Source organism: Crocuta crocuta, unplaced genomic scaffold (assembly GCF_008692635.1).
Source record: "Crocuta crocuta isolate KB4526 unplaced genomic scaffold, BGI_CrCroc_1.0 scaffold153, whole genome shotgun sequence".
In the NCBI taxonomy this organism is placed as follows: domain Eukaryota; kingdom Metazoa; phylum Chordata; class Mammalia; order Carnivora; family Hyaenidae; genus Crocuta; species Crocuta crocuta.
The window spans coordinates 3114505-3140980 of record NW_027529525.1 but is presented as its reverse complement, the minus strand read 5'-3'; the positions used below and the strand labels follow the sequence as shown (position 1 = coordinate 3140980).

The following is a 26476-nucleotide window of genomic DNA, read 5'->3' as shown; positions in this document are numbered from 1 at the left end:
TCTATATCATTAGCTACTATGAACCACAGGCTGATCTCAGAAGCTTTTTAGAAGAGATGTTCTTGAAGCACATTTTTAAACATCCTCATTTTGATAAAAACTAACATAAAAAGATGTGGGGGGTGGGAGCATTATGGATGGGCATCACCCACAGTCAAACCACCCCTAACCCTGTCATAACTTATCATTTTGACCAAACAGTATACTAAATTGGGGTTTTTATTTTACAAGTCATTGCTGTTCTGGCTTCATATTTACACATCCATTCTCATCCCCCTTAAAATCATTCTTGATCATCCTGTTTTCTTTCAACAGCTTCAGAGGATGATTCCGAAGAAGATGGAGAGCCTAACAGAACATTTGATATTGCCTAACTTCATATAAGACAAACGGATGATCTGTGAACAAGTGTTTATTAAAACTGGCAATTACGTATAAATTAATTTTGTGGGGAATGCCTGTTGAATACATTGACTATATAGATATAGATAACATAGATATCTATATCTATAATTCTCCAGTATTGCTGAATTAAAATTCTCCTGGACCTTTTAACATGGCCAGTGAATATTGACTATATAGATATAGATAACATAGATATCTATATCTATAATTCTCCAGTATTGCTGAATTAAAATTCTCCTGGACCTTTTAACATGGCCAGTGAATCTGATGTTTATAAACTGGTCATCAAAAGTATTTTTCTTTTAGGTGAGTGGGAAAATGTTATCCTTGTTTTAAATATCTAAGTAATGCTGATGACCCTTTTTTGTGTTCTGATTACTGTAGTCATATTTATGAAAAAAAAAAAAGTTCATGTTTTTAGTTTCTTGCTAGTGAAAAAAGTGGGATAAAATATGCTTTTGAAATAAAATGGCACCTAATTATTTTTCCTTTCAAAATGCCTTAAGTTGCAGTCTTATTTTCATGATCATTTGCTTCCAGTGTTTATAAAAAAATAATTGGGAAGTTATGAAAGCATTATATATTAGGTTCCCAAATTTAATATGAATCCTAAATTCACTTAGCAATAAAATCTTATTTTTAAGAAGTATATAAATATAAAATGTATAAATGATGGATAAATTTTTGTATCGATTTGCAAAGTGCAGATTATATTTGATAGGCCATAGTATGTGATAGTCCTTTAAGAGTATTACAGCTGTAAATTATATCAGAATTGCCCATCAAATGCTATTTGGAAAAAAAAATTATTGCAATCTCAAGTTAAAATATTTTTAAATCCCACATTTAAAGTTTAAAACACTGGTTTTCAATGTGTTTTTTTTAGTGTTGTCACTTCTTTATAGATAAATATTATATAAATAACCTGTTTGGATCCTGGTCGTTTTTAACTGTTCCTTGGTAATTCTGAGCATTTATTTAATGACTTAATATTTTTCACTACTTTTGGAGAACAGATGAACATCACCTATTCACCATGAATAGATCTACACCATGGTCAGGAGTTGTGTATACTTTCGTAACACTGTATATTTCCTCTGTCAATACCCTTAGGATATACTTTTAAACACCTTCAGGTCGTTTCAGATTATAAATAAAGTCTTGTGTTATGACAACTAACTACATTTTCAGAACCTAAATAGAAACCATGTAATTTTTCAAATGTGAATCAACAGTTTGCCTACACTTAGTTTGTTGGTCTTAATGTAAAACCTTGGCTGGAAATAAAATGCATACTGATTGATTTACTTTATAGTTTGAAATGTTTCCTTTTGAACTGGTGGTGCTCAAAGTAGACTTTAGACCTTAAAGCTTTTTTAAGAAATCCCAATTCATACAAAAATATGTTTCTAGAACATTTGCTCATTGTTTTCCTATTATCTCTGCATTGCTTTATTTAAAGAAAAATACAAAATTTAAGGATGCCACTTTCACTATTCTAATAGTAGGTCCTTCTAGGTGCTTTGAGTTTGAAACATTTACACTTTTATTAGAACTCAGCATAAAAGTTAAGTATCTTCTACTTAACCCACAAAACTTTTTATTTAAAAATTTAAATAGTAGAAAACACTCCATTGGTATGCAGTTTATTGTCATATTAAATGCTTAATGACAAAGATACACAGTGGTGTGAGCTTTATAGTATTCTTTCAGTTCCGTAGTACCACTTACTATTTTATATTTCAGCATTGTATAAGTTTCTGATATCCTGTGTGATTTAGAGGGACTAAGTAAAGTCTTTTCATTGGCTGTTACTTTTAAAACTGTATAAACAGAAATCGAGAGACCATATAGTACTCACTACAGAGAATGCAAATTCCTAGGAAAATGCAATTTAAAGTAATGTTATTCTCTCTCCGTGCCTGCCAAACAGTAAGAATTTATATTGTCCTTATTAATTGAAACCAAGATTCTGAAGAAAGCAACTTCCACATTTTGAATATAAACAAACATGCTTATGTTACTGATAATATTAAAAATATAAATACAGACTTGAATGATCCAATTAGCTGTTGACCACTGAATAGATGCAAAGGCCCAGTTACAGATGTCCTGATGTATGAAGAAAATTAAAATGTAATACTTCACTAACCAGGGACCTCTAAGGACTTACTTGAAAAATGAAATCAAATATGGAAAGTTAAATCAGTTTAAAGTAGCCATTTTAGAAGAGCTGGCATTGGGTAGAAGTTATCAAAATGAACAGAAGAAAATTAGTTGTATGGGAGTTATGTGTAAGGGGAGATTCTAGAGCAGCACTGTTCAGTAAAACTTTGTAATAATGGAAATGCAAATGTTCTATAATTTGTATTGCCTGTTACGGTAGTTACTAACTACATATGTTTTGAGCATTTGAAGTGTGGCTAGTGGAATTGAGGACCTGAACTTTAAGTTATATTTAATTTTAACTTAAATAGCCGTGTGTAGTTTGTGACTACCATATTAGACATTGTAGAAATCTGTGACTATTAGAGAAAGTTTTAAGGAAGAGTTAAGATCTTAGTTCTTAAAGGACTGATAGACTTTGAATAGAAGTAGTAAGGAATTCCAATCTGTTATTCACTATTAGTACCACTCTTAATAATTTATCAGGAATAAAATAGTATCCAAAATCTTAGAAATGTAAAGCTCTTGTAGAGCATAGTTGTTTTGTGTAATACAGCTAGTGTAACATCTGCTCTCTCAGTACCACACAGCCACACTGTGTAGCCCTGGCAGCACTTTGTAGTTTTTCCTAGGTCATTAAACAATAGTGCTATTAATTGCGATGAAGGATGTTATTCATAGTGCCAGTGGACACAGGTCATGTAATGTAAGCTGGGACTTTGTTGCCATTGGTCAAGCTTGGAGAGTGTATCTCCCCATAAGAAAAGTATTTCCTATAAGATGATTGGTGCGACATGGGTTAGGAGGAGAGACCACTTTTGAGCTCTCAGGTTTCTAAATACAGCAAATATAATTTTATGTGAACTCTGTATTTTTAGCTTTTCTAATCTCTTTTAAGCTGTAAAGGATACTAAGGAAAATCACTCCATTCAGCTCATTTTCATTTTTTACCCCCAGAAAGATTCTTCTCACCTGTGTATTAAAATGTACAGAACACATACTGAAAACTTCGAGTATCACCACTACAGTAGTATGTAGTGTTTTTCTGCAGTTTTTGCTATCATAATATTTAAAATTATGTAGAATATGGGGTGGTAAAAATCTAAAAACCTATCCACATCTAACTCAAAAAGGAAGTTAAAAATATTAGGGGAGTTGTCTGCCATAGTAGATAGCATGTGTCATATTGTAATGTATAGGATCTTTTTAAAAGTATGTTTAATTTCTCATATTTTACTTATTAGAAAAAGAGCAAGACCTAGAAACTGGTTAAGACCTGGTGATTGCTAAAACTACAGTGGTAGGTAGAATTTTTTTTTCCCAATTATAACCTAAGGTGGTTCAACCAGATGGGAAGGAAGATAGAGCAGTAGACTAGGTATTTATTTTTATCTGCTTTACTACTTGGGGATTTAAACTTTTTTAAGTGAAAGGTACATTTAGGGTGGTTTGTATCTATGATCATTCCTTTTTAAAAACTTTGTTCTTATAATGAACCTAAAGATCAGTTTTGTCACAATTACATGAGAATAATGAATGTTACTGGAATAAGGAAATATACCACAAAAACTGTAATTTTCATTGTTAAGTTTTACATTAAAATCCTGCACAGGAATCCCTGTTAAGGTATTTGATGTCTTACTCCGAAATTTCCAAAATCTTAGTCAATTTGAACATCATATTCATTTTCTTCTGCAACTACCAAAACACAGTCGTCGTTATAAGGTGATTGGGGTGCAGTTGAAAAAACTGTGGTGAAACCAGAATCCAAATTTCTTTTGTACAGGAACCAAACGATTGCTCCCAAAACTGTCAAAATTACTGTGCTAGCAATCACCAAAGCTGATNTAGAACTGTAGGGGGGGGGGTCACAAATACAGTTTCATCATGTAAATGTTTGCCTATTAGAATTTCCCACACTGATGAGAAAAGTAAAAAATTTACACTTCTTCAGATTTATAATTTTTAGCTTGAATGACTGCCATTCTCTTCAAGATTTTGAGTTTTACAATTCTCCACTCTTAAATCTTAAAATGGATCTTAAAATGGAAATTACCCACACTCAGGGTATACCACGGTTCTGTTTGCCTTCTTGGATTTTACTTTCCTGATCTAAGACTTCATATTTACAGCTCTTTTCAAGACTAGTTGTCTTTAGATACTTGTTTGCATTAATGAAGCTTATTGGTTTATGTGGCTTTTGGCATTTAAAATTTGTTTCACTGAGAAAAAAGAATGGCAGTAAATTATCTCCCTTTTTCTGTTTATTCAGGTACCTGTGTATGTGTGTATTCCTAAAGTAATTATGTACAACCTTGTAGTCTTTGGCTATTGAAAACCCTCATAATCTTTCTGTAAGTTAGTCCAGGGAAATTAACTAACTCAAGTTTAGGAGATAAGAGTAGGATGGGGCGACTGGGTGGCTCATCCTACTGGGGCGCCACCCTACTGGGGAGTCATGATTTCATGGTTTGTGGGTTCGAGCCCCACATCTGGCTTTGTGCTGACAGCCAGCTCAGAGCCTGGAGCCTGTTTCAGATTCTGTGACTCCCTCTTTCTCTGACCCTCCCCTGCTCAAGCTGTGTCTCTCTCTCTCAGACATAAAACATTAAAAATTATTTTTTAAAAAAGAGGAAAATGGCCACAAAAAGGAAAATTCTGTTTTCTGATCCTAAAAGTTTGTAGCAGTCAGTTTGTTAAGGTGTGGGTTGTATTATTTGTATTGGACCTTTAGATGAAAATGCATCAAAGCCAGGCACATAGTAGTTCCACATTCTTACGGAATATAACAATATATTTTTAATGAATTCAAAGACCACTTTGTTGCCAGTTCTTTCAGCAATTCCTGATGGGATTTTGAGAACCATCATAAACCTATCTACTCTTTTGTCCTTAAATCTCTATGTATCCTTTTATATCCTATTTAGTCTGTGTATATCCTTCCCACCACACCCCAACCCAAATATACATGGTGCAAAGATATATGTCAGAAAATACTTTGCTCCTTCTGTTCCACTGCCACCTTGATTTTCCCATTCCTCAAAGTTCCTGGTTCCTGTTAACCTCTGTTTTTTACCTCCATACTTGTTATAAATAACATACTTAACACAGATTTTCTTGATTTAATTTTTTAATGTTAAATACACATAACAATACCATCTTAACCATTTTTTTTTTTTTTTTTTACACACCGCAGACATGGGGGCAAGCGCTCACGCACGACCCGATGGCCGCCGGGTAGCCCCCACCCAGCTTAACCATTTTTAAGTATACAGTTCTGTAGCGTTAAGTACATTCACACTGATGTGCTGGGTGTCCCCACTATTTCTCATCCACAGAATTCTTCATCTTCAAACCCGAGACACTATATATTAAACAAAAATGCCCCAATTTCCCTCCTTTTATTCCCTGTCAACCAACATTCTACCTTGTGTAGGTTCACTACTCCAGGTACCTCGATCACTGGAATCGTGCAGTATTTGTACTTCTGTGACCAGCTTATATCACTTAGTCTAATAATAACTTCAAGTTTGTGCATGTTGTAGAATGTGCCAGAATTGCCTTTTTAAGGCTAAATAATGTCCCATAGTGTATGTATATCATGTTCTACTTACCCACTGATCTGTTGATGGACACTTGGGTTGGCACCTTCCACTTTTTGGCTATTTTGAATAATGCTATGAACATGAGTGTACAAGTCTGTTTAATACCTTTTTTCATTTCTTTTGGGTGTATACCCAAAAGTGGGATTGCTGCATTGTAGGTATTTGTAGTTTTTTGAGAAGTTAGCATTACTGTTTCTGTAACATTTTAAAATTTGAAATTCCCACCTAGAGTGCACAACTGTTCCATTCTCCATGTCCTTGTCAATACTTGTTTTAAGTTTTTTTGTTATGCATATTGTATATATATTATATATATAATTTGGTAGACAACCTAATGGATGTGAAGTGGTACTTTGCTTTATTTTATTTTTAACCCGTATGCCCAATGTGGGGCTTACACTCAGTACTTTGAGATCAAGAGCCACATGTTCACCAACTGAGCCAGCCAGATGCCCCTTTACTTGATATTTTAAGGTATTTATTCTTCCTGTTGAAGAGTGAGAACTTAGTTCTCCAATATACACATGAAATCTCAAACACTCCTTTCCTCTTCCATCATAGTTACAGCAAGCCCCAAACTGACAGAAAATCTACATCTGACAACACCAACCCAGAGTTTTTAAAAGAAAAAACTACCAATTGAGAAGGCAACCCAATAAAAAAATAAGGACACAAAACTTGAATAGGCATTTCACAAAAACACTGAAATGGCTAATAAGTGTGTAAAAGTGCTCAACATTATTCATCAGGGAACTGAAAATTAAAATGACTACACACAACTCTGAATGGCTGAAATTAGATGGACCCTCCATGAGATGGATGTGTAGTAGGCATGTTAACAGTTCAACAACTGAAAAATTAGGCGATGGTTTCTAATAAAGCTAAACATATTAGCTACCTATTGACCTTGCAGTTCTACTCTTTGGAACATACATAAGTCCAAATGAGAATGTTCATAGGCAGCTCTATCATTAGTACCAAACTAGAAATGATCCAATTTTACATAACAGGAGATTGGAAAAACTGATATATTTACAAAGTACTATGCAACAGTAGAATCCGTACAATATATATACAACATGGATGACCTGAATGAAAGAAGCCAGTGCTTATGTTCAAGAACAAGCAACTCTAACCTACGGTGACAGAACTCAAAATAGTAACTCTGGGAGAGATGGTGGTAGGGGATACATTTATTGGGAATGGGCATGAGGGAAATCTGTGTAACAAATGTTCTGTGTCTTCGTTTGAGAGGTAGTTACCCAGGTGCATCCAGAGGCAACTATCACTGTACACTTAAGATTTGTGCATCTTATTCACACCTCAAAAGAGATTAAAAATTATGCTACCAGTCTGCAAGAAAATATTTTTAACAGACATGTTTCTGGGAATGCAAAATGGTACAATACTAAAACAATCTTATTGATCAAAGTTCTACATCCATTTTTCAATCCAGCATTTGCATTTCAGGGAATCTAATCTTTAAATAATGTATTTGTGCAAGGTAGATTCATTTACTGCAGCACTGTAATGTTTGGAAACAAGCCAATTAGGGTCTGGAGCTGGTTTATATCCATACAGTGGAAGAGTATATGCATTGTGTAAAAGAAGTTCAGTAGAGATGCCTAGAATCTATTAGTGAATAAAAGGGGTAAAATAAGTCCTCTATCTGAATTTGCTGATCTTGGCAAAAGAAACATAAGACGGTTAAAGAAGAAACTGAATGGGTGTCCAGTAAGGATAAAAGAATAGTTGGGGGCAGGACTTGAGACAGACTTTTCAGCATTTGCCTTACTACAATTTTGCTTTTTTGAACCATGTTAATGTTACTGAACATGTTCACATTATTACCTGTTCTTTAAAAAAAAAAAAATGCAATTAGGGGTACCTGGGTGTTTCAGTCAACTCTTGACCTTGGCTCAGGTTATGATCTCACCGTTCCTAAGGTCGAGTCCCACCCACATCTGGCTCTGTACTGACAGCACAGAACCTGCTTGGAATTCTCTCCTCTCTCACTTCCCCTCCCTCATTCATGCACAGAGGCTCTCAAACTAAATGAAGAAACTTTTAAAAATGCATTTAGTAAACTCTTTAGACAGATGCTTAATGAACTATAATTATAAGGTCAAGGTTTTTTAAACAAGATTGCAGACTTACTTCTCACAAAAACAAAATGGAATTCAATGGGAAAGTACAATTTGGTACTTAAAACAATGTATATATATTTGCAGTTACCATATTTAGGATGTCAAGTCTTACTAAGTTGAGACCTTTCTAGATTCTTATAAAAGTTTGTCCACTTTACATTATAAAATTAATTTTAAGGAGGTCTTTAGTAATATTTTAACATTTTCTTAATGTATTTTTACTTGTAAGAAGACTTAACAAAAGGCCATTACTTACCTGATAAATATTTCTTTTGGTATGGGACTAAAATACAAAAGAAAATTAAAATTAAAATTCATGTATGCTTTATTCTAAGTTTATCTTTAAATACTTTCAAAATAGTTAAAAACAAAATTAAATAGCTTAATATCCGTATTTCTATTGCTTGGTCAGTTGTGTTTTCCATTTTGAACAAAGTTGTTTTTTGTTTCTTTGTATTTAATGATTTAGAGGTCTAACACTATATTAGCTTGGTTGGTGGGAAAAGAAAAAGGAAACTCAAAGTGATGAGGTGAGGAAAATAATTTTGGTTAGCGGCTCTGTAGAAAAGCAAACCTAATAAAATTATACAACTGTGACCCCATTAGTATGGATTTGCTACTTCTGATGTTTCAGTTATAGTTTAGTTAAAAATTTGGTTTATATAAATGTGCCCTGATACTTAGTACATGAAAAATAAATTTAATATCCAATAAATTGGAAGGTGAATTCCACTGCCATAAAACTGTAATAAATTTAATACAGTCACTATAAACTGCAGTTAAGAATTCTGCTGAAGCAAAATACATATATAGATATATATAATTCCAGACGTAAAGAAGGGAAAAATAAGTTTGGTTTACAGTTGAAGTAGAAGGGGGAATTAAAAATGCAAAGTGGAGAAATGGCTGTCATGTTTCAAGTACCCCAAAGTCATATTTTGATATTTTAAGTGTTTAATGAGAAAAGTTTTTCTAAAACTGAGAATAAGCTTTGACACTTAACAATAACCTCAAAATACTGTTGTGGGACACAATAATTTTGTCCATTAGAAAGCATTCTGATGGGGAAGAGGGTACGGCCAGAGCCCAGGGGTGGTGGTTGGAGGGTCAGGGGCCAGGTTCAGAGCTTACACCTCAGGGTTGCCAGAGAGAAAAAGAATTCTGATGGGTCAGAAGAAAAATTACATTTTAGTCCAGAACAAATTATTAACTACAATGCAGTTTTTCTTTTTGGCCTAAACAAAGGACTGTTAGTACTTGTACAGGGTCAAATTCTTTGTAAACATTAGACAGAACTCTGGAATCAGACATGAGTATTCTTCACCATTTCTGTTTAATCCCATAACATGCAAGGAGGTCATGATAATTCCTTTGAACAGTGTAAGAAATTTCTGACCTCTAGCAGGCTCTAAGAATAAGCAGAAGGAATAAAAGTATGCCTGGTTCACATGATCTGGTCCTTCCTCTAAAATGTAAGAGAACGGGGTGCCTGGGTGGCTCAGTCGGTTCAGCGTCTGACTTCAGCTCAGGTCATGATCACAGTTCGTGGGTTCGAGCCCTATGTCGGGCTCTGTGCTGACAGCTAGCTCAGAGCCTGGAGCCTGCGTCAGATTCTGTATCTCCCTCTCTCTGACCCTCTCCTGCTCAGGCTGTTTCCCTCCCTCCCTCTCTTTCTTTCAGAAATAAATAAAACGTTAAAAAAAGTTTTTTTAAGTAAAAAATAAAATGTAAGAGAATTAATTTGACTTCCAAAAGACTTGGGAGCATACCATCCTAATATATTCTGAAGTTTCTCTTATTCCCTCTAACTTATTGAGGCATACTTGTCTCAAAAATTATTTTAAAACCAGTCCTACTTTCCCCACCTCTCTAGGAATGGAAAAAAGTCTTCAGTTATACTTACTAGCTGCTTTACAAAGGGTTCCTTCCACAGAAGAAATTTCACAATTTCCTTTTTTCCATTCACCTGTCTTGGTGTGCAAAAAGGCACAGGTGTCAACTAGATCCTCACCATCTTCTTGGTCTGTCCATTTATCGAATGTCATATTAGATTTATCAAACCACTTGAAACTTGCATCTGTCAGTTAAGAATATTTTTGTCATGACAGTGGTAAATGGAGTTAAAAAGAAAGCCAAAGAAAAGGGTCTGAGATTAAAGATGGGAAATTAACTAAAATATGTCTGCTCAAAACTTTAGATTGTAGGATTTAAATTAGGAGGAATATATCTTGTGTACAAGTAAATGAAAGGTATTGGCTCAAGAAGGTTCTGTGGAAGATTCCGTTATTGAAAATAATAAAGTAACATTTTCATGGGGTAAATAGCCAAGAAAATTAAAATATTAATAGTAATCTTAGTAGTTTCATTAATTATGCATGTACTTTCTGTTTCCTACAGGGACAGTAACTACACTTACATAATGTAACCTTGATAGTTCAATCTAGCATTATCCCATGGTTGACACATTTATGACCCTACCATAATACAAAAATGCTGAGCCTAGAACCGTATTTTAATCCAGACAAAAGAAACACAGCTGCTCAGGAAAGAGCTGTGGAATAGGTCATGGGTGCAACCGAAAACAGAATACCCAGAGACCACAGGAAACATCAAGTTGAACTACAGAACTGAAAAATCTCAAAATTACCAGTTTTATTACCATTAGAAAGAAAAAAAAGTGGTCTCCTACAAGGTAAATCTCACTTACCATCTGTGTCAAAAAACATGCCTAGTAGGATATCATCTGGGCCTTTCCATTGCTTTTTCAAAGTCTCCAGTATAAAAGCATTTTCTTCTTCATTATGTATGCTTACCAGGTCTGCTCCTGAAATTATTTTTAGGTAAAAATAATGTTAACATGTTTCCAGAATCAATGCAGATCACAGGAATTATATAAAAATTATGCCCTGTGATACGCTCACACCTTTTTAAAATTTAGCTTGAGAATATGCACAATTTTGTAGAGACAATATTGAGAATATATGAGAAAAGTAAAATGATGTGACAATTTTATATTCTCATTTCATTTATGTAGAGTGGGCAATTTACAGACAAAGGAACAAAACATGGAGCCTTGAGCAACAGAACACCTGTTCTGCATCTCTCAACTTTCACTTTTCCCATCACCTCTTCCTCGAGCAACCATGGTTTCTCCAGTCCTTACTTCACTAGTATAGGGAGGAGGAGCTCTGACCACATCCAGGAGAACTGAAAGGTATGAAGCCAACTTGCCAGAACAGTGGTAAGACATTGTGAAGTTTGAGCAACAGTCTCTCTGACCTGCTTCATTTAACTGGCCTTCGTGAGCCTGCTGCCCAAGCCTTAACAAACCTTACCAGATTTTCTTCTGTGATCCTTAGAATAGAAAAGTCCTGGTTAAGGAAAATGATTGATAAAAGAGGTCCTCGTTCTCACAGGATAGTTGATTTTTCCTGGGATTCTTTCATGTGATTCAAGAGTAACAAGCAGCAGCTATCTGTATTTTATATCTCCCATACATTAGCTTTTGTTGTCCTTAAAATCTATAAGCTACATATATGTATTAGCATCCTATAAATATCAGTAACTTTACTTTTCCAAGAGATATTAACCCTGTTTCCTTACCTAGACAAAGATTCTCTTGAAAATTAAAGAGCATGTCACTGGCTTAACTGGATAATACTTTAGAGAAAATACTGGTAGGGTTAGTTTCTTTCATAATACTGTTTTTTCTAATGAAAACAGTTGGACAAATGATGACATCAAGATTTGTCCTCATAGCGGGGAGATGGGCATAGAGGAGGGCACTTGTGGGGATGAGCACTGGGTGTTATATGGAAACCAACTTGACAATAAACTATTTGTAAAAAAAAAAAAAAAAAATTTGTCCTCATAGCAACCAGAAGGCTGGTGGGGAGGATACATCTAACCCCTGAGTGTAAGACAAAGAAATGTACAGCCTTTTAGCTGTACTCAGGTAAATAAGGAATATAACACAAAAATATTAAGAAACATAGGGCTTTCCAGCTTCAGTAATTTAGAAGTAACAATTTTCCCATTTTCCAGTGACAGGTTGTTGATCCTATATATACCTTGCAGTGTGGAGACTTTCTGTACCAAAACTAAAACAAGCACGTGGAGAAATGAGGAACTCTTTCCTACTATTACATTCCTCCAAATTCATCCAAACTTAACAGAATCTTCTGAAAATTCCAGAATACTTGGTTCACTGGGTCTCCACCTTGAGCATGCATCAAAATCACCTGAAAGGCTTCTTAGACTAGTACGAGGCTACACACAGTTTCAGATTCAACTGGAGTGAGATGGGACCTGAGAATTTACATTCCCAGCAGCTTCCCAGGTGATGCTGATGCTGCTGATCCAGGAACCATCCTTTGAGAATTACAGGTGGCTTAAATAGTAGGCTACTATATTTATGACATCACAATAAGGCTGGTAATATTTTGGTAATAAGGTAACAGTTAAATAGAGACAGAGCTATTATGTACGGATATGGTAAGAAAAATTTGTATTAAGCGATTACTTTTATATCTTAAAAGAGACAAAAAAAAAAACCCAATAAATTTTAACAAGAAAAATACTGTAAGGCCAAAAAGTCTCCCCCAAACCATATTGGATTGTTAGAGAAGAAAATCACAAACTGGGCAAACTGGAGCTCCATTATAAATGAAGCAAACGCCTTAATGGAAGAAAAAATTAGTTTCAAGACTGTAAAAAAAGTTCACCTTCACAAAAGGAAATCTAACAAAAGAAATGTGTGAGAAATGCAATCTCACTAGTAAATAAATGAAAATTAAATTAAGCAGACTTTCAGACATCTAGATTAAACAGTGTTGGCCCTGGGTATAACAAAATAGGAACTCATAAGTGGTTAGGTGGAGTAAAAATTAGTACAACCTTTTTGGAAACAATGTGGCAAGATGTGTCAAGAGCCCTTTAAAAAGCACATATTTAACCCAGCAATCCTTAACAATCATTGGCTCTGTGCTCAAACACATTCATTAATGTTCATCACATGTTTATGATACTGAAAGACTGCAAATAATTTAATAGCTAATATTAAAGGACTAAATCAATTATGGCATTTCTATATACTGGATTAATATACAGTTATTAGGAAATATGCATTACATTTTTACTGCCACAGACATTTTTAAGGGAAAATGCAGATTACAGGACAGTTTGCCAAATATGATCCCTTTTCTTACATACTAAAAAAATGATGGAACACCTGGTTGGCTCAGTCAGTTAAGTGTCCAACTCCAGCTCAGGTCATGATCTCACATGAGTCTGAGCCCCGCACAGGGCTCTGCGCACAGAGCACAGCTACTTTGGATCCTCCCTCTCTGGCTCGTGCTCACACGCTCTCTCTCTTTCTCACTCTCTCAAAAACATTAAAAAGCACACTGCATTAAAAAAAAAAAGTATTTATTAATATAAATTTGCCTGGGGTGAAATGTCTAGGATACTTAACCAAAATGTTAAGTCATTACATTTCCTTAGGGTGGTGCAATTTAGGGTGATTTTATTTTTAAAATATTTGCATATGTATTTTTCTAAGTTTTTTATAATGATTGTGCATATTACAAAGAACTTTTTAAAAAAGTCAGATAGTAATACTTTAATCCAGAGTTAGTATTCAGCAAGGTTCTCTGAGTTGTATCTCCATTTTGTAAAAAACTATGATGATTTTATCATTTCCAGCTGCCTGTCTGTTAAATGTCACACAGGCTTTTAATCTGTTTCACCCTGATACTTGTACTCACTTGTAAAATGTGACCAAAATACCACTCTAGAAAAATTCTCAAGGGAAGTATTTAACTAGGTCATAGTTTTGGCTTAAGCGTTCAGAGAGGAGTTTTTCATCCTTTTCTTTGACCTTGAAGAAGCCAATGAAACTTTAATGATTCTTAACATTGTAATCTAATTAAATACTGTATAAACTTAAATTACTGTGTCAGGCAAATAAGACACACTTCCTTTTTTTTTTTTTACCAAATGACAGCATAAGTCCCTGGAGAATGCATGTGCTCAAGAAAAATTTTTACAATGCATTACCACTGATACTACCTGCTGAGATATAATTTGGGTCTTCAGTTCTTTTTATAGCTAGTGACATAGCTCACAAATCACAAAAAGGAAATATTGAAAATATTCTATTTTAATAACATACAAATTAAAGGTAAATGCTGCAAAATAAGAAAAATATTAGCCTCTCACAATTATTTTCCTAAAAGAATAATGATACCAAAAACAAGGAGAGGTAATATCAAGTAAATTAGCACAAAGCACTGGGAATATTTCTAAAGATACCTCTCTGCAGCCCAAAAGGTAACAAATCACTTGTTTTCCAAACCCCTAATGACATGTTTAAGATACCATTTTGTATAGCTGGGAAGATTTTATAAATCCCAGTGTAAATATTGTAATATTATACCTTCTGCTCTTTCTTCTTAATACATAGCAGACACTGAAATCATGTCCACCTACACTCTTATCCAAAACAGTGGTCTAGCCAAAAATAAATACCAGTACTATTAACTAATTTTAGCTAATTTGTTGATTCATTAATGAACTGGGTATTTCCAGAGTGGAAACAAATAGAGAGGATTATCAAATAAATGATAAGGTTAACAGAAATGTATGAAACATTTTTTAAAACCCAATCAGTAAGGCCAACTGAACTTACAGATTTTTACCTGGGGCAAAGAGTGATATTTTTCTTTAGACACCAAATAAATTATATAAGCAAATTTGAATAGAACAATTTAAAATTCCTGGGGTGCCTGCGTGGCTCCATCCATTAAGCATCCGACTTCAGCCCATGTCATCATCTCACAGTTGATGAGTTTGACCACTGCATTGGGCTCTGTGCTGACAGCTCAGAGCCTGGAGTCTGCTCTAGATTCTGTGTCTCCTTCTCTCTTCTCTCCTTTCCCTGCTTGTGTTCTCTCTCAAAAATAAACATTTAAAATTCCTAAGTGGCTGCCCTGCTTGAACAGTAGAGTTAATGGACCCCAGAACAAGCAACCAAGGTCAAATCACGAAGTTTCTGGGTGTTTCCAATTCTGGTTTGCTTTACTAAAGAAAAATGGCAAATACAACTCAACTACACTGGAGTTGTAAAAGTAGTCAGGCAGCCAGTATTAATTATGCCTCTGTAAAGCAAGCATTTGCTTAACCGATAAAGATAAGCAGTAAAGCTGGACAGTGAACTCTGACCTAGTGGTTCATAGAGACTAACAAGAATATAGGAACAGGTCTTTTCTTGGCTCTCGGCCTCCCAAATAACTCGTTATTGAAATCTACATTAAGTATACTTAATATAAGTAACTTTTTAAAAAAAGAGACAGAAAATTGTTATAGGAGAAGCCCCATTTGAAAAAATTCCTATTATTCAATTTTTAAAAATATTTATTTATTTTGATAGAGAGTGCGTGAGCAGCCGATGGGCAGAAAGAGAGAATCCCAAGCAGGCTCTGCATCGTCAGCACCGAGCCTGACTTGAGGCCGGAACTCACAAACCGTGAGATCATGACCTTAGCTGACATCAAGAGTTGGATGCTAAACCGATTGAGCCACCCAGTCCTCAATTTCTTTAAAATGAAACCATACGAGTAGATTGGAAATGCTGTCTTGCTTTCATAGAGCCAATGTTCAACACCATTTGGCAGGTAGGAGTTTTTCAAAGGCAAACAATATGCATTGAGTACCACGTGGCACTTAACAGGATTAAACACCTCTATGCTTACATTCACTCCTTCTATGATAAGTATGTGATATTCTTACAAAATGTCGTTTTGGTTGGTTGCTAGAATTTTTTTTTTTATTTTAGGGAAAGGGCATTTCTAAATGCTAAGAGTTACTAATGAACCTAAGATAAAATTTAATGAAATGATCAAGAGATTTTAGACCTCATGCAGTAATAAAAAGCACCTCTAAAGCATCAAGGACTCTCATATCACCATCACGGGTATTTCAATTAAAAAAGTTGCTAGTTCACATCCTAGTTTCAGTTTGAACTTAAAGTATCACAACAATCAGAGGCAACAACAAGGATGTACTTTGGGCCAAACATATAAAGAACACCCAAGCACACCTTTTTAAAAAATATCATTTTTATTTAAAATATTCCACAATGTGAAGTTGTAAATATATTTTCCAGAGAATACTGAGTGTATCTGCTAGCAAATAGCCTTTTCCTCCTTTTTGTTTTTTTAATGTTTGTTTATTTTGAGAGAGAGGAAAAGACAGCATGAGCAGGAGAGGGGCAGGGAGAGAGAAGCCCAAGCAGGCTCTGAGCTGTCAGTGCAGAGCCTGAGGTGGGGGCTTGATCTCACGAACCATGATATCATGACCTGAGCTGAAATCAAGAGTCAGACACTCAACAGACTGAGCCACCCAGGTACCCGTCTCCTTTTCTTTTTTTTTTTTTTTAAGATACATTTCTTTACCACAGATTCATTTCACGGTCCCATTTCTGCCCACACTACATACCTGAAACAGCACTTTGAAGACAGAATAACAGAGTGCTGTCTGTTAGACCTTTCTAGACCCTAGTTTAAATCCTGGCTCGGCCATTTATTACCTGTGTGACCTTGAACAAATAAACTGAACTTAATGTGTCCCATTGATAAAAGGAGGGTAATAATAAACTACCTGACAAACTAGGTTTGTCATGTTCACTAAACCCAGGTAAAGTATATGGTGTACCGAAGCACAGTGCTTGGCGCAGAGTGTGCACATTCAACAGACACTGCTGTTGCTCAGTTCCTGGCAAACAGCTTTGGACAGTATTGTCTAACAGCTGTCTTCCGACTTAGAAGTTAACTATATCCCCAGTTCCACTTACGGCTTCTGTATTATACAATAAAAATTGTCCATTTATTATAGAGACCCAGGTAAAAGTGAGCTATAACTTTTTTTTTTTTTTTTACTGTTTATTTTTGAGAGAAAGAGGGGGGGGGAGAGGCAGAGTGCGAGGAAGACACAGAATCTGAAGCAGGCTCCAGGTCTGAGCTGTCAGCACAGAAGCTCGAACTCGCAGACGACAGGATTATGACCTGAGTCAAAGTTGGAAGCTTAACCAACTGAGCTACCCAGGCACCCTGAGAAAACTATTATTTTAAGGAATTATTGAACACTATTTAACAACTGTGAAAAAAAAGGAATAAACTCCTTACCATGATCAGTACACTGATTTCTGACATCTTCTATGCCTTCTACTTTGATGGCTTCTTGAAGAAAAATGTAACAACTGTCTTGGAACTGAACCCAGGTAGATGAAGGGCAGTCTATGTGGGAAAAGAGAAACCCTGTTAAATAACTTGAAAAGAACTCCAAGAATTCCTAAAGATAATAAGATAATAAGATATATCCCTTGTTGGATATATGAATGCTGATGCATAGGAGCACTTGTACCCCAATGTTCATAGCAGCACTCTCAACAATAGCCAAAACATGGAAAGAGCTTAAGTGTCCATCAACGGACGAATGGATCAAGAAGATGTGGTTTGTCTATACGATCGAATACTACATGGCAATGAGAAACAATGAAATCTGGCCATGTGTAGCAACATGGATGGACCTTGAGGGTGTTATGCTGAGCGAAATAAGTCAGGCAGAGAAGGACAAATATCATATGTTTGCACATATAGGAGGATTAGTAGGAACTTGACGGAGGAACAAGGGGGAAAAGAAGGGGGGAAATAGTGGGGGAGAGGGAGGAAGGCAAACCATGAGAGACTCTTGAATGCTGAAAACAAACTGAGGACTGATGGATGTGGGGGGAGGGGGGGATGGGCATGGAGGAGGGCACTTGTGGGGATGAGCACTGGGTGTTATATGGAAACCAACTTGACAAACTATTTGTAAAAAAAAAATAAAAAGTTTTAAAAAAAGAAACCTAAAAAAAAAGATATATCCCTTGTTAATTTAGCAACAAAGCTCTCATTATTTGTTAAAAGAAATTTAATATTGTGATAGGAATTTATTTTTCTCCATTCTATATATAGAAGAGGAGAAATGTGCCAATGATTCTCTTTTGATTTGACAGAACAAAGTTACAAGTCTTTAGGGTGTTTAGAAATTCAGACATGTAGATTACAGCATTATTACCAAGGCAACGAACTATCAAGAAAGACAACCAACAGAAATGCAAGCTCTTTCTGAAGGTTGTCTTTGCTGTATATAGTAACAATTTCTTTTTTTTTTTTTTTTATCAAATTTCAGTTTTACTTTTTTTTTTTTTAATAGTTTATTGTCAAATTAGTTTCCACATAACACTCAGTGCTCATCCCCACAAGTGTCCTCCTCCATGCCCATCCCCCCCTCCCCCCACATCCATCAGTCCTCAGTTTTTGTCAGCATTCAAAAGTCTCTCATGGTTTGCCTCTCTCCCTTTCCCCCACCATTTCCGCCCTTCTTCTCCCCCTTGTTCCTCCGTCAAGTTCCTCCTAATCCTCCTATACGTGCAAACATATGATATTTGTCCTTCTCTGCCTGACTTATTTCACTCAGCATAACACCCTCAAGGTCCATCCATGTTGCTACACATGGCCAGATTTCATTGTTTCTCATTGCCATGTAGTATTCCATGGTATAGATAAACCACATCTTCTTGATCCATTCATCTGTTGATGGACACTTAGGCTCTTTCCATGTTTTAGCTATTGTGGAGAGTGCTGCTATGAACATTGGGGTACATGTGCTCCTATGCCTCAGCATTTCTGTATCCCTTGGGTAAATTCCTAGCAGTGCTATTGCTGGGTCCTAGGGGAGTTCTATTGTTAGTTTCCTGAGGAACCTCCACACTGTTTTCCAGAGGGGCTGTACCAGTTTACATTCCCACCAACAGTGTAGGAGGGTGCCCGTTTCTCCACATCCTCGCCAGCATCTAGAGTTCTCTGATTTGCTCATTTTAGCCTGTATATAGTAACAATTTCAAAAGTCTCAAGAGTTTACAAAATCTTTTTTAAAAATTATACTTCTAAGAACAGAGAAGAGGCAAGTTGCTAGATTATGAATATTCAGGCACATTTTCATATTGCACAGGAAAACAAGATTGATGTTCTTATGAACATTCTTAGTTTAACACCTCATCCAAGCAGATTCTTTGAACTAGTTCTATGAAACAGAAACATCTCCAAAGCTGCAGAGACGAGTGGCACCTCTTTCGTCTCTTGATCTCTTTTTTCATTCATTATAAATGTGTACATCTGTAAGCCTTGGCTCTGGAATTTCATTAGTATTAGAAGCAAAAGTAAAAGAGATTGATCTCACTGGCCAGAATGGGGAAAACAGAGGAGGATTTTACCGAATTCAAGTGAATAAAAGAAGCATAAGACATTAATCTTCCCTCTTCCCTTAAGTCTCTAAAGGGAAAATCACTATGATTTGTTCCTGATTTTATTTTTAAGTTCTGTTTGTAATCTTGGTATACACAAGTAAAAGAATCCCCTACTACAAAGATCCAGACTTAACCTCAGAGCTATGTTAATTTAAATTCAACAACCTGAATTTACTAAGCTCAGAATACAGCAAAGACCATTAGCTGTCCCTAGTACTTGACCTCAGCATTTTTTTTTCTGGTGTCTTTACTGAGTTTTATTTTGTTCCATTTCATTTCATTTACCTCAGTTTCTTATACAACACAAAATACATGACCACCAAGCTAAAGTGTTTTCCAGTCTTCCAGTAACTTCTGGATAATGAGCTGTGAGCTGAAGTGAAAGGTACAAAATTGCCTTTAAAAGTACTTCAAAAGTGGGGTGCCTGGGTGGCTCAGTTGATTAAGTGTACGACATTGGCTCAGGACATGATCTTGCAGTTTGTGAGTTCAAGCCCCGTGTCGGACTCTGTGCTGACAAATCAGAGCCTGGAGCTTGCTTCAGATTCTGTGTCTCCCTCTCTCTCTACCCCAGCCCCACTCATGCTCTGTCTCTCTCAAAAATAAACGTTTAAAAAAAACAAAAAATAAAAGTACTTCAAAAGTGTTTTCCCTGGATCATATGAACAACAACAAAAAAATGGATCATATGAACAAAGCCAGTCCCTTTCCCACTGGCTAATGGGTACTCAGTCATCTTTAATCAAATGAACAGTGGAAACAACCTAGGAAAAACAAAGCAGCAAGACAGGAGCATCCTACATGGAGCCATCATATCACACTTGGATTGTTATGAGACAGAAAAGAAACTTTATCTTGATAAGCTATTGCTAATTCAGGTCACTGTTGCAGCAGCTGGGTCAATATCCTAAATAATACCATGGGTTACTTAAAAATGCTCCCATGGTGAGACCTGAGTTTTTATGGCTTCATACTGCTACATTTAGCAGTTAACTCTTCCAAGATGGGGGTGCCTGCCTGGCTGACTCAGTTGGTAGAACATGTGACTCTTGATCTCAGGGTTGTAGGTTTGGGCATCCTGTTCAGTGTAGAGATTACTAAAAAATAATAAATAATTCAAGATGTACTAGCATGAGGGTAGGTGTCTCAAGATACAATTTATTTTAGGGGCGCCTGGGTGGCTCAGTTGGTTAAGCATCCGACTTCAGATCGGTCATGATCTCACAGTTCATGGGTTCAAGCCCTGTGCTGACAGCCAGCTCAGAGCCTGGAGCCGGCTTCAGATTCTGTGTCTCCCTCTCTCTCTGACCCTCCCCTGCTCACACTGCCTCTCTCTCTCTCAGAAATAAATAAAACATTAAAAAAATTTTTTTTAAAAAGAAAGATACAATTTATTTTATATGCAGGTTTTTTTCCTTTCTGCTGTTAAGTACTTGCATTACACATGTGACTACCTTGGCTTGAACCCTGGTAGGAATCCAGAACTTTTTCACTGTGGTAGCTTAAAGGTAGTTGGTAGGGATATTTTAGCAACATTTACTTAATGAAACATTAAATAAAAAAAAAAAATCTGGCTGTATAATTATATGTGCCATAAGGAATTAAAAAGCAAAGAAGTCCATTAAGGTTTAAGAATTGGACAGGCCAGACACATCTGTAGGAGAAGGGTACAGGGAGGGCCTGAAAACAGAATGCTACGTTGAAAGTCTGTAGATGGAGCAGCCACACCCTTAGATCCTCTTCCTACAAAACAGTACTCAGCCATCATACGTGTACTATATACCTTTGCTGCCCTCTTTGAAAGTCTGGTTCTTACTCAGAGGAACTTTTTAGATTCACATATAAGTGAAATCATGTAACATCTGTCTTTCTCTGTCTGACTTACTTCACTTAGCATAATACCCTCCAAGTCCATCCATGTTCTCACAAATGGCAAGATTTCATTCTTTTTATGGCTAATATCCCACTGTCGGGTGTGTGTGTGTGTGTCTGTGTGTCTGTGTGTGTCTGTGTTTACACACCTCCACATCTTTATTCATCTATTGATGGAGACTTAGGTTGCTTCCATATCTTGGTTACTGCAAATAATGTTATAACAAACATAGGGATGCATATATCATTCCAAACTACCTTTCATTTAGGGAGGTAAATACCCAGTAGTGGAATTACTGGATCATATAGTAATTCTATTTTTAATTTTTTAAGGAACCTCCAAATTGTTTTCCACAGTGGCTGCACCAAGTTTCATTCCCACCAACAGTGCCCAAGTGCTCCTTTTTCTCACATCCTCAACAACAACTGTTATTCTCAAGTATTTTAAAAAAAATTTTATGTTTATTTTTGAGAGAGCAAGAGAGAACATGTGAGTTGGGGAAGAAAGTCTGATGAGGGGCTCAAACTTAAGAACTGTGAGATCATGACCTGAGCCGAGATCAGACACTTAACCGACTGAGCCACCCAGATATTAAAAATACTTCAAGGTATGACAGGAAAACTATCAAAATCCTAGAGGATAAAGCAGGCAATAACCTCTTTGACCTCAACTGCAGCAATTTCTTACTCATCACATCTCCAAAGGTAAGGGAATTAAAAGCAAAAATGAGTTACTGGGACCTCATCAAGATAAAAAGCTTCTGCACTGGAAGACATGAACAGACACTTCTCCAAAGAGGACATCCAGATGGCCAACAGTCACATGAAATGATGCTCAGCGTCCCTCATCATCAGGGAAATACAAATCAAAACCACACTGAGATACCACCTCACGCCAGTCAGAGTGGCTAAAATGAACAAATCAGGACACTCTAGATGCTGGCGAGGATGTGGAGAAATGGGCACCCTCCTACACTGTTGGTGGGAATGTAAGCTGGTGCAGCCCCTCTGGAAAACAGTGTGGAGGTTCCTCAAAAAGTTAACAATAGAACTCCCCTATGACCCAGCAATAGCACTGCTAGGAATTTACCCAAGGGATACAGGAGTGCTGATGCATAGGGGCACATGGACCCCAATGTTCACAGCAGCACTCTCAACAATAGCCAAAACATGGAAAAAGCGTAAGTGTCCATCAACGNCCATTCAGTATCTGTGAGGTGTTCATTACTTTTAGTGGGACCCAATCATGACTTTTGAGAATCCTTTGAAAATGACCAATTATGAGGTGAGTTCAAAGGGCCCACGTGGGGTTCAGGCAAGCGATGAGTGATTGGCCAGTTTGTATAAAGTAACTATCTGCAGTTCCCAGCCCTGACTCAGACCACAGGAATGTTTTTTTGATTAGCTGATCTGAGGGCGGTCTGAGGATGGCTTTAGTCTTGAGCAATCTGAGGCTTCTCCTGGAACTGGGGCTACATGTAGCCCGTGGTTGCTCTTAATGGAGACCTTAATCTCAAAATGACGTTACTTAGGCTCTTCAGGATGAGCACTGGGTGTCATATGGAAACCAACTTGACAATAAACTATTTAAGGAAAAAAAAAAGCTTCTGCACTGCAAAGCTTTTGCTTTGCAAATCAACAAAACTAAAAGGCAACCAGTGGAATGGGAAAAGATATTTGCAAAAGACGTACTGGATAAAGGACTAGTATCCAAAATCTATAAAGAACTCACCAAACTCCACACCTGAAAAACAATACAGTGAAGAAATGGGCAGAAGAATAGACACTTTTCCTTTTTTTCTAATTTTTTTTTTAGAGTTTATTTTTGAGACAGAGACAGAGCACAAGTGGGGGAGGGGCAGAGAGGGAGACACAAAATCTGAAACAGGCTCCAGGCTCTGAGCTGTCAGCACAGAACATGACATGGGGCTCGAACCCACAAACCGCGATATCATGACCTGAGCCAAAGTCGTATGCTTAACTGACTGAGCCACCCAGGCGCCCCAAGAATAGACACTTTTCCAAAGATGTTTAGATGGCCAACAGACATATGAAACGATGTTCAACGTCCCTCATCATCAGGGAAATACAAATCAAGGCCACTCTGAGATATCACCTCACACTGGTCAGAGTAGTTAAAATGAATGAATTTTAGCTGCTAGCGAGGATGTAGAGAAATGGGAACCCTCTTGCACTGTTGGTGGAAATGCAAACTGGTGCAGCCACTCTGGAAAACAGAATAGAGGTTCCTCAAAAAACTAAAATAGAAGTATCCTGTGACCCAGCAATAACACTGCTAGGAATTTACCCAAGGGATACAGGAGTGCTGATGCATAGGGACATATGTACCCCATGTTAACAGCAGTGCTTTCAACAACAGCCAAGTTATGGAAACAGCCTAAATGTCCATCAACTGATGGATGGATTAGAAGATGTGGTTTATATATATAATGGAATACTACTTGGCAATGAGAAAGAATGAAATTGTGCCATTTGCAGCAACATGGATGGAACTGGAAGGTATTATGCTGAGTGAAATAAGTCAGAGAAAGAGATCACATGTTTTCACTCATATGTGGATCCTGAGAAACTTAACAGAGACCATAGGGGAAAGGAAGGGGGAAAAAATAGTTACAAACAGAGAGGGAGGGAGACAAACCATAAGAGACTCTTAAATACAGAGAACAAACTGAGGATTGATGGGGGTGGGAGAGGGGGAAATGGGGGATGGGCACTGAAGAGGGCACTTGTTGGAATGAGCACTGGGTGTTGTGTGTAAACAAATGTGACGATAAATTATATTTAAAAAATAAAATTAAATAAATGAATAAATAAAAAAGATCTCAAGGTATTTTTAAATTTCCTCTTTGATGTCTTCATTGACGTTTGTTTCATAGCATGTTGTTTAGCCTCCACATGTTTGTGGAGTTTGGGGATTTTTTTTTTTCTTTTCTTGTATTTGATATCTAGTTTCATACTAGCTATGTTGTTATGAGAAAAGATGCATGGGGTGCCTGAGTGGCTCAGTCAGTTGAACAACTGACTCTTGATTTCGGCTCAAGTCGTGATCTCAAGATTCCCGAGACGGAGCCCCACTGTCAGTATGCAGGTGCTTAGGATTCTGTCTTTCTCTCTCTCTGCTCCTCCCCTGTTCACATGCAAGCGCTCTCTGTCTCTCTCTCTCTCTCTCTCAAAATAAATAAACATGTAAGAAAAGATGCTTGATATGATTTCAATCTTTTAAAATTATTGAGACTTGTCTTGTGGCCTAACATGTGATCTAAAGTGAGAACATTCCATGTGCATTTGAAAAGAATGTGTATTCGTCTCCTTGGTCTGTATGTATCTGTTAAGTCTGTCTGGTCTAATGTGTTGTTTAAGGCCACTGTTTCCTTACTGACTTTCTGTCTGGATGATATATTCACTGATGTAAGTGGAATGTTAAAGTTTCCTACTACTATTGTATTACTGCCAATTTCTACCTTCATATCTGTTAATATTTGCTTTATATATTTAGGTGTCATATGATGGGTGTACAGATATCTGTAGCTGTTACATTCTCTTGTTGGATTGATCTCTTTATGATTATGTAATGCCCTTCTTCTCTTGTTCCAGTCCTTCTTTTAATGTCACCTTTGTCTAGGGGGCGCCTGGGTGGCTCAATCTGTTAAGCATCCAGCTCTTGAGTTTGGCTCAGGTCATTATCCCAGGGCTGTGGGACTGTGCCCTGTAGCAAGCCCTGTGTCAGGCTCCATGCTCAGCTTGTGATTCTCTCTCTCCAAAACTGCCCCCTCCCCTACTTGCACTATAAATAATTAAATAAGTAAGTAAATAAATGGTCTGTTTTGTCTAAGTACTGGTACCCAGCTTTCTTTCCATTTCCATGTAATATCTTTTTCCAATTCTTCACTTTCAGTCTATATGTGTCATTAGGTCTGAAGTTGAGTCTTACAGGCAGTGTATAAATGAGTCTTGTTCTGTTTTTGTTTAAGTAACCTCTATACCCAATGCAGGCTTGAACTTATAACCCCCAGAGCAAGAGTTGCATGCTCTACCAACTGAGCCAGTGAAGTGCCCTGGGGGGTCTTTTTTTTTTTTTTTCCCAGTCACCCTAAGTCTTTTGATTGGAACATTTAGACCATTTACACTTAAAGAAATTATTGATAGCTATGTACTTACTGCCATTTCATTAACTGCTTTTGGGTCCTTTTGTAGTTCTCTCTGTTCCTTCTTTTCTTGCTTCTTCCTTTGTGATATGGCTTTCTTTAATGTTACGTTTGGATTCCTTTCTCTTTATTTTTTGTGTATGCATTATAGGTTTTTGGTTTGTGGTTACCATGAGGTTCATATATAGCATCCTGTGTATACAGCAGTCTATTTTAAATTGATGGTCACTTAAGTTTGAACACATTCTAAAAGCACTACATTTACTTTCCACGTTTTATGTCTGACATCACATTTTACAACTTCTTATTTTGTGCATCCCTTACCTAATTATTGTAGATAATTGACTTTACTACTTCTGTCTTTCAATCTTCATACTAGCTTTATAAGTGGTTGATCCACTACCTGTACTATGTTTCCCTTTACCAGTAAATTTTTTTTCTTTCAAAATCTTCTTACTTCTCGGGGCGTCTGGGTGGCTCAGTCGGTTAAGCATCCAACTTCAGCTCAAGTCATGATCTCGCAGTTCGTGGATTCACACCCCGCATCAGGCTTTGTGCTGACAGCTCAGAGCCTGAAGCCTGCTTCAAATTCTGGGTCTCCCTCTCTCTCTGCCTGTCCCCTGCTCATGCTCTGTCTCTCTCTCAAAATAAACATTAAAAAAAAATCAAAATCTTCTTACTTCTATTTGTGGCTTTTTCTGCTTAAAGGAGTCCTTTTAAGGTTTCTTGTAAGGCCAGTTTAGTGGTGATGGGCACCTCTCTGCCCCT

The 26476-nt window shown here is 36.7% G+C and overlaps 2 protein-coding genes across 5 annotated transcripts in view; one reads left to right on the top strand and one right to left on the bottom strand.

Moving 5' to 3' along the window:
• The window catches only part of MARCHF7 (membrane associated ring-CH-type finger 7), a 54475-nt gene extending 52763 nt beyond the window's left edge, over positions 1-1712 (top strand). For 2 of the 4 annotated variants that reach the window (XM_077761012.1, XM_077761011.1), the window contains one exon: positions 316-1712. In XM_077761012.1, the coding sequence (XP_077617138.1) occupies positions 316-384 (69 nt within the window). In that variant the 3' untranslated portion in view covers positions 385-1712. The remainder of the gene's footprint in view (positions 1-315) is intronic. The other 2 variants (XR_013334343.1, XR_013334342.1) reach the window with 2 other exon arrangements.
• A 4034-nt stretch (positions 1713-5746) lies between these two features.
• On the bottom strand, positions 5747-21435 carry CD302 (CD302 molecule). The gene is made up of 6 exons (XM_077761036.1): positions 21369-21435; positions 17506-17616; positions 11031-11147; positions 10227-10400; positions 8580-8606; positions 5747-7498 (listed from the first exon to the last, which is right to left on the bottom strand). Exons 1-6 carry the CDS (start codon positions 21433-21435, stop codon positions 7473-7475), a joined length of 522 nt encoding a protein of 173 aa, XP_077617162.1. The 3' UTR covers positions 5747-7472.
• Positions 21436-26476: the final 5041 nt, after the last annotated feature.

Excerpts from the sequence above, each read along its gene's own strand:
- CD302 (XM_077761036.1), bottom strand. The coding sequence starts at position 21,435 with ATGGCTGAGTACTGTTTTGTAGGAAGAGGATCTAAGGGTGTGGCTGCT. Across the intron at positions 8,607-10,226 it reads AACCCTTTGTAAAGCAGCTA|TCCCATACCAAAAGAAATAT; the intron begins GTAAGTATAACT and ends TTTGTATTTTAG. Across the intron at positions 7,499-8,579 it reads CCAAAAGAAATATTTATCAG|GTGTGAATAAGATGCACAAA; the intron begins GTAAGTAATGGC and ends ATCTCTTTTGAG.